We start from the raw sequence: 13,901 nt of genomic DNA on the forward strand, positions 1-13,901 counted from the left end.
CTTTGCTTAGCATTGTCCTATTGACTTGGGGGATGGTTCATCTGACTCAGACAACCAATGAGCATCTCAATATGATAATGAAGCTCACAAGCCACGCCCCCAAATTGATTCCATAGACTTCCATTAAAATAGGCCAAGATGCATATCTTTGCATAGCAGTGTCATAGAGACATGGGGGTTGGTTCATTTGACTTAGACAGCCAACCACATTCAAGTGCACTTTGTAACCTCGCCCATAGCAACAAAACAAAGTACCCTAGCAACCATTCATCAACAGCTATATCTCAGCATCCGAACATCGTAGAGACTTGGAGATTGGCTCGTTTGACTCATGCTAGCAAACGGAACTTCCTATATGCTACACATGCTAGCAGTGATTAGCTACATGCTAATATTGACTAGCCAAGTACTGTAACTTGCTAGACATGCTTACTTAGTTTAAATGTTTTATCAAGCATGTATGTGAGGCTTGCCTAGTAACCACCCAGGGTACCCTAGCAACTGCCTAGCAACCACCCAAATTACCCTAGCAACCGCCTAGCAACGGCCTAGTAATGCCTTAGTAAGGGCCTAGCGACCACTCAGGACACCCTAGCAACCGCCTAGCAATGCCTTAGCAACCAATTAGAATACCTTAGCAACCACCTAGCAACACCTTAGCAACCACCTAGCAACCACTTGGGACACCTTAGCAACCGCCTAGCAACACCTTAGCAACCACCTAGCAACCACTCAGAACACCCTAGCAACTGCCTAGCAACGCCTTAGCAACCACCTAGCAACCACTCAGGACACCCTAGCAACCACCTAGCGATGCCTTAGCAACCACCTAGCAACCACTCAGGACACCCTAGCAACCCCCTAGCAACGCCTTAGCAACCACTCAGAATACCCTGGCAACTACTTAGCAACCACTTAGGACACCTTAGCAACCACCTAGCAACACCTTAGCAACCACCTAGCAACCACTCAGAACACCCTAGCAACCGCCTAGCAACACCTTAGCAACCACCTAGCAACCACTCAGGACACCCCAGCAACTGCCTAGCAACGACTTAGTAACCAATCAGAATACCCTAGCAACCACCTAATTATGCTATGTGACATGCTAATTCATACTAGAATCATTCTAGTAACATGCTAATTCATACTACAATCATGCTCATAACATGCTAATTTATAATAGAATCTTGCTAATAACATGCTAATTCATGCTAGAATCATGCTAGTAACATGTTAATTCAAGCTAGAATCATGCTAGTAACATGCTAAATTTTACTAGAATCATGCTAGTAACATGCTAATTCATACTAGAATCATGCTAATAACATGCTAATTCATACTAGAATCATGCTAGTAACAGGCTAATTCATACTAGAATCATGCTTGTAACATGTTAATTCATACTATAATCATGCTAATAACATGCTAATTCATGCTAGAATCATACTAGTAACATGCTAATTCATGCTAGAATTATGCTAGTAGCATGCTAATTCATACTAGAATCATGCTAGTGACATGCTAATTTATTCTAGAATCATGCTAGTAACATGCTTATTCATGCTAGAATCATGCTAATAACATGCTAATTCATACTAGAATCATGCTAATAACATGCTAATTTGTACTACACTCATGCTAATAACATGCTAATACATGCTAGAATCATGCTAATTCATGCTAGAATCATGCTAATAACATGCTACTTATACTTTTTCAAACTATTTTTAAACTAAATAAACTATTACCAACAGGCTTTGTCAAGCCAGCCTCAAAGTTTGTCTCGACGAACTTTACTGTCTAGTTATTATTTTTATTTATTATTCTTCTTCTTAGACTAAAATTCAAAATCTATCTGCTCCTTGAACTTTCAAACTATTACCACCAAACTCACACCAGACCTCCAAACTGGTCTGACTCTTTATGCTATATCTTTTCCGACTGATCCGACTTTCGGTTTTCCGAAAAACGTCCCGGGACTGTCGGAAAAATCCCATAGACTTAACATTGGATCAAACTTTGTGACCTCATAACTCTGCGTCAGACTGTTGCACAGACTTCTAACTGGGCTCATTTAACTCAGACTATCAAACTGCCAATGACTGATCACCTTTAAACTTTCTAGCCACGCCCTAGCAACCACTTTTGGACCCTAGTAACTGTCCCATAGACTTCAATTCAATAGACTCTCATTGACTTAACATGGGATCAAACTTTGTGAGCTCATAACTCTGAATCAGACTGTCTTACAGACTAATGGCTGAGCTCATTTAACTCCGAATACCAAACTGCCAATAACTGATGAGCTTTTAACTTTCTAGCCACACCCCTAACTACCACATACTGCACCCTAGCAACTGTCCCGTAGACTTCCATTACAAAAGACTCTCATTGACTTAACATGGGATCAAACTTTGTGAGCTCATAACTCTGCATCAGACTGTCATAGAGACTAATGGCTGAGCTCATTTAACTCAGACTACCAAACTACCAATAACTGATGAGCTTTTAACTTTCTAGCCACACCCCTAACTACCACATACTGCACCCTAGCAACTGTCCTATAGACTGTAATTAGCTGTGCTGTCAAATGCTTATAAATCTAACATACTAATGACATGCCAATCATGCTAGCAACATGCTACTCATATGCTAATCATGCTAATGACATGCTAACTCATACTGGAAACATGCTAATGACATGCTAATTTGTACAAGAATCATGCTAGTAACATGCTAATTCATACTAGACTCATGTTAATAACTGGCCTACATGCATATCTTTGCTTAGCAGTGTCCTATTGACTTGGGGGATGGCTCATCTGACTCAGACAACCAATGAGCATCTCAATATGATAATGAAGCTCACAAGCCACGCCCCCAAATTGATTCCATAGACTTTCATTAAAATAGGCCAAGATGCATATCTTTGCATAGCAGTGTCACAGAGACATGGGGGTTGGTTCATTTGACTTAGACAGCTAACCACATTCAAGTGCACTCTGTAACCTCGCCCATAGCAACAAAACAGAGTACCCTAGCAACCATTCATCAACAGCTATATCTCAGCATCAGAACATCGTAGAGACTTGGAGATTGGCTCGTTTGACTCATGCTAGCAAACGGAACTTCCTAAATGCTGCACATGCTAGCAGTGATTAGCTACATGCTAATATTGGCTAGCCAAGTACTGTAACTTGCTAGAAATGCTTACTAAGTATAAATGTTTTATCAAGCATGTATGTGAGGCTTGCCTAGTAACCAACCAGGGTACCCTAGCAACTGCCTAGCAACCACCCAAATTACCCTAGCAACCGCCTAGCAACCACCTAGCAACGGCCTAGTAATGCCTTAGTAAGGGCCTAGCGACCACTCAGGACACCCTAGCAACCGCCTAGCAACGCCTTAGCAACCACTCAGAATACCTTAGCAACCACCTAGCAACACCCTAGCAACCACCTAGCAACCACTTGGGACACCTTAGCAACCACCTAGCAACATCTTAGCAACCACCTAGCAACCACTCAGGACACCCTAGCAACCACCTAGCAACGCCTTAGCAACCACTCAGAATACCCTAGCAACCATCTAGCAACCACTTAGGACACCTTAGCAACCACCCAGCAACACCTTAGCAACCACCTAGCAACCACTCAGAACACCCTAGCAACCGCCTAGCAACACCTTAGCAACCACCTAGCAACCACTTAGGACACCCTAGCAACCGTCTAGCAACACCTTAGCAACCACCTAGCAACACCTTAGCACATGCTAATTCGTGCTAGAATCATGCTAACAACATGCTAATTCATGCTAGAATCATACTAACAACATGCTAACTTCATGCTAGAATCATGCTAATTCATGCTAAAATCGTGCTAGTAACATGCTAATTCATGCTAGAATCATGCTAGTAACATGCTAATTCATACTGGAATCATGCTAGAAACATGCTAATTCATGCTAGAATCATGCTAATAACATGCTAATTCATACTGGAATCATGCTAGTAACATGCTAATTCATGCTAGAATCATGCTAATAACATGTTAATTCATACTAGAATCAACCTAATGACATGCTAATTCATACTAGACTCATGCTATTAACATGCTAATTCTTACTGGAATCATGCTAGTAACATGCTAATTCATGCTAGAATCATGCTAATAACATGCTAATTCATACTGGAATCATGCTAGTAACTTGCTAGTTCATCCTAGAATCATGCTAGTAACATGCTAATTTATGCTAGAATCAAGCTAGTAACATGCTAACTCATGCTAGAATCATGCTAATACCATGCTAACTCATACTAGAATCATGCTAATAACATGCTAATTCATACTAGAATCATGCTAATTCATACTAGAATCATGCTAGTTACATGCTAATTCATGCTAGAATCATGCTAGTAACATGCTTATTCATGCTAGAATCATGCTAATAACATGCTAATTTATACTAGAATCATGCTAGTAACATGCTAATTCATACTAGACTCATGCTAGTGACATGCTAATTCATACTAGAATCATGCTAATAACATGCTAATTCATGCTAGAATCATGCTAATAACATGCTAATTTATTCTAGAATCATGCTAGTAACATGCTAATTCATACTAGACTCATGCTAGTGACATGCTAATTCATACTAGAATCATGCTAGTGACATGCTAGTTCATACTAGAATCTTGCTAATAACATGCTAATTTATGCTAGAATCGTGCTAATAACATGCTAATTCATGCTAGAATCATGGTAGTAACATGCTAAATCGTGCTAGAATCATGCTAATTCATGCTAATAACATGCTAATCCATGCTAGAATCGTACTAATAAGATGCTAATTCATGCTAATAACATGCTAATCTATGCTAGAATCATGTTAATAACATGCTACTTATACTTTTTCAAACTGTTTTTAAACTAAATAAACTATTACCAACAGGCTTTGTCAAGCCAGCCTCAAAGTTTGTCTCGACGAACTTTACTGTCTAGTTCTATATTATTCTTCTTCTGAGACTAAAAATTAAACTCTATCTCGTCCTAGGCCTTTCAAGCTATGACCATCAAACTCGGGTCAGACCTCCGAACTATTCTGACTCGAGTTGCTATATCCTTTCCGACTGATCCGACTTTCGGTTTTCCGAAAAACGTCCCGGGACCGTCGGAAAAATCCCATAGACGTAACATTGGATCAAACTTTGTGACCTCATAACTCCGCATCAGAAAGTCACACAGACTTCTAACTGGGCTCATTTAACTCAGACTATCAAACTGCCAATGACTGATCACCTTTAAACTTTCTGGCCACGCCCTAGCAACCACTTTTGGACCCTAGAAACCGTCCCATAGACTTCCATTGCAAAATACTCTCATTGACTTTGCATGGGATCAAACTTTGTGAGCTCATAACTCTGCATCAGACTGTCCTACAGACTAATGGTTGAGCTCATTTAACTCAGTCTAGCCAGCAGCCAATCACTGATGGCCTTTTAACTTTCTAGCCACACCCTAACAACAAGATACTGCACCCTAGCAACTGTCCCATAGACTGCCATTAAAGAGGTTCAGACTGATATTGTCATGCTGCAGTGTGATAGAGACATGGGGGTTGTTTTTAACTGTTCATACTGGCAAGAAGCTTTGATACATCATCAGTCTAAGCTGTCAATCAACTCCATAGCAACAAAACAGACTAACCTAGCAACGATATAATAGCAGCTATATCTCAGCATCAGAACATCGTAGAGAGGCGGGGGTTGGCTTGTTTGAATCAGGCTCGCACACCATCTATCTATCTACCTCTACCTATCTATCTATCTATCTATCTATCTATCTATCTATCTATCTATCTATCTATCTATCTATCTATCTACCTCTATCTATCTATCTATCTATCTATCTATCTATCTATCTATCTATCTATTTATCTATCTCTAACTATCTATCTATCTATCTATCTATCTATCTATCTATCTATCTATCTATCTATCTATCTATCTATCTATCTATCTACCTCTATCTATCTATCTATCTATCTATCTATCTATCTATCTATCTATCTATCTATCTATTTATCTATCTCTAACTATCTATCTATCTATCTATCTATCTATCTATCTATCTATCTATCTATCTATCTATCTATCTATCTATCTATCTATCTCTAACTATCTAACTATCTATCTATCTATCTATCTATCTATCTATCTATCTATCTATCTATCTACCTCTATCTATCTATCTACCTCTATCTATCTACCTCTATCTATCTATCTATCTATCTATCTATCTATCTATCTATCTATCTATCTATCTATCTATCTATCTATCTATCTACCTCTATCTATCTATCCATCATGCTAACAACATGCTAATTCATGCTAGAATCATGCTAGTTACATGCTAATTCATGCTAGAATCATGCTAGTCACATGCTAATTCATGCTAGAATCATGCTAGTTACATGCTAATTCATGCTAGAATCATGCTAGTCACATGCTAATTCATGCTAGAATCATGCCAGTCACATGCTAATTCATACTAGAATCATGCTAACAACATGCTAATTCATGCTAGAATCATGCTAGTCACATGCTAATTCATGCTAGAATCATGCTAACAACATGCTAATTCATGTAAGAATCATGCTAGTAGCATGCTAATTCATGTTAGAATCATGCTAACAACATGCTAATTCATGCTAGAATCATGCTAGTAACATGCTAATTCATGCTAGAATCATGCTAACAACATGCTAATTCATGCTAGAATCATGCTAGTCACACGCTAATTCATGCTAGAATCATGCTAGTCAAATGCTAATTCATGCTAGAATCGTGCTAACAACATGCTAATTTATGCTAGAATCATGTCAGTAACATGCTAATTCATGCTAGAATCATGCTAGTAACATACTAATTCATGCTAGAATCATGCTAACAACATGATAATTCATGCTAGAATCATGCTAGTAACATGCTAATTCATGCTAGAATCATGCTAACAACCTGCTAATTCATGCTAGAATCGTGCTAATTCATGCTAAAATCATGCTAGTAACATGCTAATTCATGTTAAAATCATGCTAGGTACATGCTAATTCATGCTAGAATCATGCTAGTAACATGCTATATCATGCTAGAATCATGCTAGTAACATGCTAATTCATACTAGAATCATGCTAGTAACATGCTAATTCATGCTAGAATTATGCTAACAACATGCTAAATCATGCTAGAATCATGCTAACAACATGCTAAATCATGCTAGAATCATGCTAACAACATGCTAATTCATGCTAGAATCGTGCTAACAACATGCAAATTTATGCTAGAATCATGCTAACATTATGCTAATTCATGCTAGAATCATGCTAACAACATCTATCTATCTATCTATCTATCTATCTATCTATCTATCTATCTATCTATCTATCTATCTATCTATCTATCTATCTATCTATCTATCTATCTTTTCATACTTTTTAAAACTGTTTAAATAAACTATTACCGTCAGGCTTTCACAAGCCAGCCTCAAAGTTTGTTCTCAAACTTTAAGAATCTAGTTATTAATATTATTATTCTTCTTCTGAGACTAAAAATTAAACTCTATCTCGTCCTAGGCCTTTCAAGCTATGACCATCAAACTCGCGTCAGACCTCCGAACTATTCTGACTCGAGTTGCTATATCCTTTCCGACTGATCCGACTTTCGGTTTTCCGAAAAACGTCCCGGGACCGTCGGAAAAATCCCATAGACGTAACATTGGATCAAACTTTGTGACCTCATAACTCCGCATCAGAATGTCACACAGACTTCTAACTGGGCTCATTTAACTCAGACTATCAAACTGCCAATGACTGACCACCTTTAAACTTTCTGGCCACGCCCTAGCAACCACTTTTGGACCCTAGAAACCGTCCCATAGACTTCCATTGCAAAATACTCTCATTGACTTTACATGGGATCAAACTTTGTGAGCTCATAACTCTGCATCAGACTGTCCTACAGACTAATGGCTGAGCTCATTTAACTCAGTCTAGCCAGCAGCCAATCACTGATGGCCTTTTAACTTTCTAGCCACACCCTAACAACCAGATACTGCACCCTAGCAACTGTCCCATAGACTGCCATTAAAGAGGTTCAGACTGATATTGTCATGCTGCAGTGTGATAGAGACATGGGGGTTGTTTTTAACTGTTCATACTGGCAAGAAGCTTTGATACATCATCAGTCTAAGCTGTCAATCAACTCCATAGCAACAAAACAGACTAACCTAGCAACGATATAATAGCAGCTATATCTCAGCATCAGAACATCGTAGAGAGGCGGGGGTTGGCTTGTTTGAATCAGGCTTGCACACCATCTATCTATCTATCTATCTATCTATCTATCTATCTATCTATCTATCTATCTATCTATCTATCTATCTATCTATCTATCTATCTATCTGTCTGTCAGTCTGTCTGTCTGTCTGTCTGTCTGTCTCTATCTATCTATCTATCTATCTATCTATCTATCTATCTATCTATCTATCTATCTATCTATCTATCTATCTATCTATCTATCTACCTCTATCTATCTATCTATCTATCTATCTATCTATCTATCTATCTATCTATCTATCATGCTAACAACATGCTAATTCATGCTAGAATCATGCTAATTTATGCTAAAATCATGTTAGTAACATGCTAATCCATGCTAGAATCATGCTAACAACATGCTAATTCATGCTAGATTCATGCTAGTAACATGCTAATTCATGCTAGAATCATGCTAGTATCATGCTAATTCATGCTAGCATCGTGCTAACAACATGCTAATTCATGCTAGAATCATGCTAGTAACATGCTAATTCATGCTAGAATCATGCTAACAACATGCTAATTCATGCTAGAATCATGTTTGTAACATGCTAATTCATGCTAGAATCATGCTAACAACATGCTAATTCATGCTAGAATCATACTAGTAACATGCTAATTCATGCTAGAATCATGCTAACAACATGCTAATTCATGCTAGAATCATGCTAGTGAAATGCTAATTCATGCTAGAATCATGCTAACAACATGCTAATTCATGCTAGAATCATGCTAGTAACATGCTAATTCATGTTAGAATCATGCTAACAACATGCTAATTTATGCTAGAATCATGCTAGTAACGTGCTAATTCATGCTAGAATCATGCTAGTAACATGCTAATTCATGTTAGAATCATGCTAACAACATGCTAATTCTTGCTAGAATCATGCTAGTAACATGCTAATTCATGATAGAAGCATGCTAACAACATGCTAATTTATGCTAGAATCATGCTAGTAGCATGTTAATTCATGCTAGAATCTTGCTAGTAACATGCTAAATCATGCTAGAATCATGCTAACAACATGCTAATTCATGCTAGAATCATGCTAACAACATGCTAATTCATGCTAGAATTGTGCTAATTCATGCTAAAATCATGCTAGTAACATGCTAATTCATGCTAGAATCATGCTAGTAACATGCTAATTCATGCTAGAATCGTGCTAACAACATGCTAATTCATGTTAAAATCATGCTAACAACATGCTAATTAATGCTAAAATCATGCTAGTAACATGCTAATTCATGCTAAAATCATGCTAACAACATGCTAATTCATGCTAAAATCATGCTTGTAACATGTTTATTCATGCTAGAATCATGCTAACAACATGCTATTTCACGTTAAAATCATGGTAATAACATGCTAATCTATCTATCTATCTATCTATCTATCTATCTATCTATCTATCTATCTATCTATCTATCTATCTATCTATCTATCTTTTCATACTTTTTAAAACTGTTTAAACTAAATAAACTATCACCGTCAGGCTTTCACAAGCCAGCCTCAAAGTTTGTTCTCAAACTTTAAGAATCTAGTTATTATTCTGCTTCTTCTTCTTTCTTCTGAGACTAATTTTAAAGTCTATCTCCTCCTAACCCTTTCAAGCTTCATACCTCAAACTTTCGTCAAACCTTCAAACTGGTCTGACTCGGGTTGCTATATCTTTTCCGACTGATCCGACTTTCGGTTTTCCGAAAAACGACCCGGAAAATTCCCAAAATACCCATTGACTTAACATTGGGTCCAACTTTGTGACCTCATAACTCTGCATCAGACTGTCCTACAGACTTCTAACTGGGCTCATTTAACTCAGTCTAGCCAGCAGCCAATAACTGATGACCTTTAAACTTACTAGCCACTCCCTAGCAACCACTTTTGGCACCCTAGCAACTGTCCCATAGACTTCCATTGTAAAAGACTGCCATTGACTTAACATTGAGTCAACCTTTGTGAGCTCATAACTCTGTATCAGACTGTCCTACAGACTAGAGTCAGGCCCCATTCAACTCAGTCTAGTCAGCAGCCAATCACTGATGACCTTTAGACTTACTAGCCACTCCCTAGCAACCACTTATGGCACCCTAGCAACTGTCCCGTAGACTTCCATTCAAAAGACTCTCATTGACTTAACATGGGATCAAACTTTGTGAGCTCATAACTCTGCATCAGACTGTCATACAGACTAATAGCTGAGCTCATTTAACTCAGTCTACCAAACTGCCAATAACTGATGAGCTTTTAACTTTCTAGCCACACCCCTAACTACCACATACTGCACCCTAGCAACTGTCCCGTAGACTTCCATTACAAAAGACTCTCATTGACTTAACATGGGATCAAACTTTGTGAGCTCATAACTCTGCATCAGACTGTCATAGAGACTAATGGCTGAGCTCATTTAACTCAGTCTAGCCAGCAGCCAATCACTGATGGCCTTTTAACTTTCTAGCCACACCCCTAACTACCACATACTGCACCCTAGCAACTGTCCTATAGAATGTAATTAGCTGTGCTATCAAATGCTTATAATTCTAACATGCTAATGACATGCCAATCATGCTAGCAACATGCTACTCATATGCTAATCATGCTAATGACATGCTAACTCATACTGGAAACATGCTAATGACATGCTAATTTGTACTAGAATCATGCTAGTAACATGCTAATTCAAACTAGACTCATGTTAATAACTGGCCTACATGCATATCTTTGCATAGCAGTGTCCTATTGACTTGGGGGATGGCTCATCTGACTCAGACAACCAATGAGCATCTCAATATGATAATGAAGCTCACAAGCCACGCCCCCAAATTGATTCCATAGACTTCCATTAAAATAGGCCAAGATGCATATCTTTGCATAGCAGTGTCATAGAGACATGGGGGTTGGTTCATTCGACTAAGACAACCATTCACATTCAAGTTCACTCTGTAACCTCGCCCATAGCAACAAAACAGAGTACCCTAGCAACCATTCATCAACAGCTATATCTCAGCATCAGAACATCGTAGAGACTTGGAGATTGGCTCGTTTGACTCATGCTAGCAAACGGAACTTCCTATATGCTACACATGCTAGCAGTGACTAGCTACATGCTAATATTGACTAGCCCAGTACTGTAACTTGCTAGAAATGCTTACTAAGTATAAATGTTTTATCAATCATGTATGTGAGGCTTGCCTAGTAACCAACCAGGGTACCCTAGCAACTGCCTAGCAACCACCCAAATTACCCTAGCAACCGCCTAGCAACCACCTAGCAACGGCCTAGTAATGCCTTAGTAAGGGCCTAGCGACCACTCAGGACACCCTAGCAACCGCCTAGCAACGCCTTAGCAACCACTCAGAATACCTTAGCAACCACCTAGCAACACCTTAGCAACCACCTAGCAACCACTTGGGACACCCTAGCAACCACCTAGCAACGCCTTAGTAACCACTCAGAACACCCTAGCAACCATCTAGCAACCACTTAGGACACCTTAGCAACCACCTAGCAACACCTTAGCAACCACCTAGCAACCACTCAGAACACCCTAGCAACCGCCTAGCAACACCTTAGCAACTACCTAGCAACCACTTAGGACACCCTAGCAACCGCCTAGCAACACCTTAGCAACCACCTAGCAACCACTTAGGACACCCTAGCAACCGCCTAGCAACACCTTAGCAACCACCTAGCAACACCTTAGCAACCACCTAGCAACCACTCAGGACACCTTAGCAACACCTTAGCAACCACCTAGCAACCACTCAGAACACCCTAGCAACCGCCTAGCAACACCTTAGCAACCACCTAGCAACCACTCAGGACACCCTAGCAACCACCTAGCAACACCTTAGCAACCACCTAGCAACCACTCAGGACACCCTAGCAACCACCTAGCAACGCCTTAGCAACCACTCAGAATACCCTAGCAACCACCTAGCAACCACTTAGGACACCTTAGCAACCACCTAGCAACACCTTAGCAACCACTCAGAACACCCTAGCAACCGCCTAGCAACACCTTAGCAACAACCTAGCAACCACTCAGAATACCCTAGCGACCACCTTGCAACACCTTAGTAACCACTTAGCAACTAGTCAGAACACCTTAGCAACTGCCTAGCACCACCTTAGCAACCACCTAGCAACCACTCAAAACACCCTAGCAACCGTCTAGCAACACCCTAGCAACCACCTAGCAACTAGTCAGACCACCTTAGCAACTGCCTTGCACCACCTTAGCAACCACCTAGCAACCACTCAAAACACCCTAGCAACCGCCTAGTAAAATGCTAATTCATGCTAGAATCATGCTAACAACATGCTAATTCATGCTAGAATCATGCTAGTAACATGCTAATTTATGCTAGATTTATGCTAACAACATGCTAATTCATGCTAGAATCATGCTAGTACCATGCTAATTCATGCTAGAATCATGCTAACAACATGCTAATTCATGTAAGAATCATGGTACTAACATGCTAATTCATGCTAGAATTATCCTAGTAGCATGCTAATTCATGCTAGAATCATGCTAGTAACATGCTAATTCAACCACTTCAAACTTTCAGATTCGGCTTTTCAAGCCACCATAAAGTTTGTCCTCAAACTTTAATATCTAGTTCCACGTTGTTTTTGCAAACTTCATAATTAGCGCGTTCGCTTTATGAAGGATCATCTTTTCAGACACAAGATCGCTTGACAATACGTGAATAAAAACGTCCCCCATGAATACAGCACATTTACTACACATTAGTGCATAAATAGCCCAAAGCCCAAAGAAATTTGAGTACAAACCTTCGTCTTTTCGTCTGCCATGACTTTAGTATGCCGCTATAACTTTAATATGCCGCTAATGACGCGATCGTATTGCTGCCGGATATGACGACGTAAAGGTAAATCTGTCGCTGCGTTTCATTCATCAGAAGGTCCCATCTAAGTGCCCTAATCTCTTCGAAAAGTTTGGCCTCAGGAGTGACATATGTTTCGAATGAATAACTGAGTGTAACTAAAACGCACTAGTGTAAACGGGGCAAAAAAAATAAAAAGCTTCTCTTTGGAACGCACTTAGTTGATGCTCACAAAACATACATGAAACGGCTAAGCGTTTATTTATTTATGCATGTTTGTATTTAGCATGCGTGTGTATGTTTGTAATTATTCACGCTTTTCATTTATTAAAAAATATTTTGAACTGTTTGTTTTAATTTATAACTTTGTTCATAAACTTTTTACAATTAGCTAAAAAATATTATACTTAAATTTATTCGTGAAGTCAAACTCAATTTGTCATTGCTTGACACCAAACAACTTTCACAAACTTTATATATTTAAAGAGACGAGCAATAATAAAATTAAGAAAAAGAAACATTATTTTAAAGCCTTAAAAATTATTTTTTGAGTAATGTTTCTATTCGCGTCTAAATCTAAAAAAATGTATTTGTCTTGTCTAGGCATGAGCCAGTATAAGATTCAGACGGTGTGATAACCGTGGACAAAAATATCACGATTTCAC

General features: G+C 39.0%; 1 protein-coding gene and 1 long non-coding RNA gene across 3 annotated transcripts in view; both read right to left on the reverse strand.

Moving 5' to 3' along the window:
• LOC148679694 (uncharacterized) overlaps positions 1-5,002 on the reverse strand; it is a 17,773-nt gene extending 12,771 nt beyond the window's left edge. The window contains exons 1-4 of the long non-coding RNA XR_015944645.1: positions 4,704-5,002; positions 3,495-4,169; positions 634-807; positions 1-591 (exon numbers count right to left, since the gene is read on the reverse strand). The exon at positions 1-591 is cut by the window's left edge and continues 328 nt beyond it. This is a non-coding gene — a long non-coding RNA (uncharacterized LOC148679694). The remainder of the gene's footprint in view (positions 592-633; positions 808-3,494; positions 4,170-4,703) is intronic.
• Positions 1-13,427, reverse strand: part of sumo2a (small ubiquitin like modifier 2a) — a 69,614-nt gene extending 56,187 nt beyond the window's left edge. The window contains 1 exon segment of one of the 2 annotated variants that reach the window (NM_001386416.1): positions 13,184-13,427. In NM_001386416.1, coding sequence (NP_001373345.1) covers positions 13,184-13,204 — 21 coding nt within the window. In that variant the 5' untranslated portion in view covers positions 13,205-13,427. 2 annotated transcript variants of the gene reach the window in all.
• Positions 13,428-13,901: the final 474 nt, after the last annotated feature.

The sequence above is a fragment of the Danio rerio genome, chromosome 6, assembly GCF_052040795.2.
Source record: "Danio rerio strain M-AB ecotype USA chromosome 6, GRCz13ab, whole genome shotgun sequence".
Classification (NCBI taxonomy): domain Eukaryota; kingdom Metazoa; phylum Chordata; class Actinopteri; order Cypriniformes; family Danionidae; genus Danio; species Danio rerio.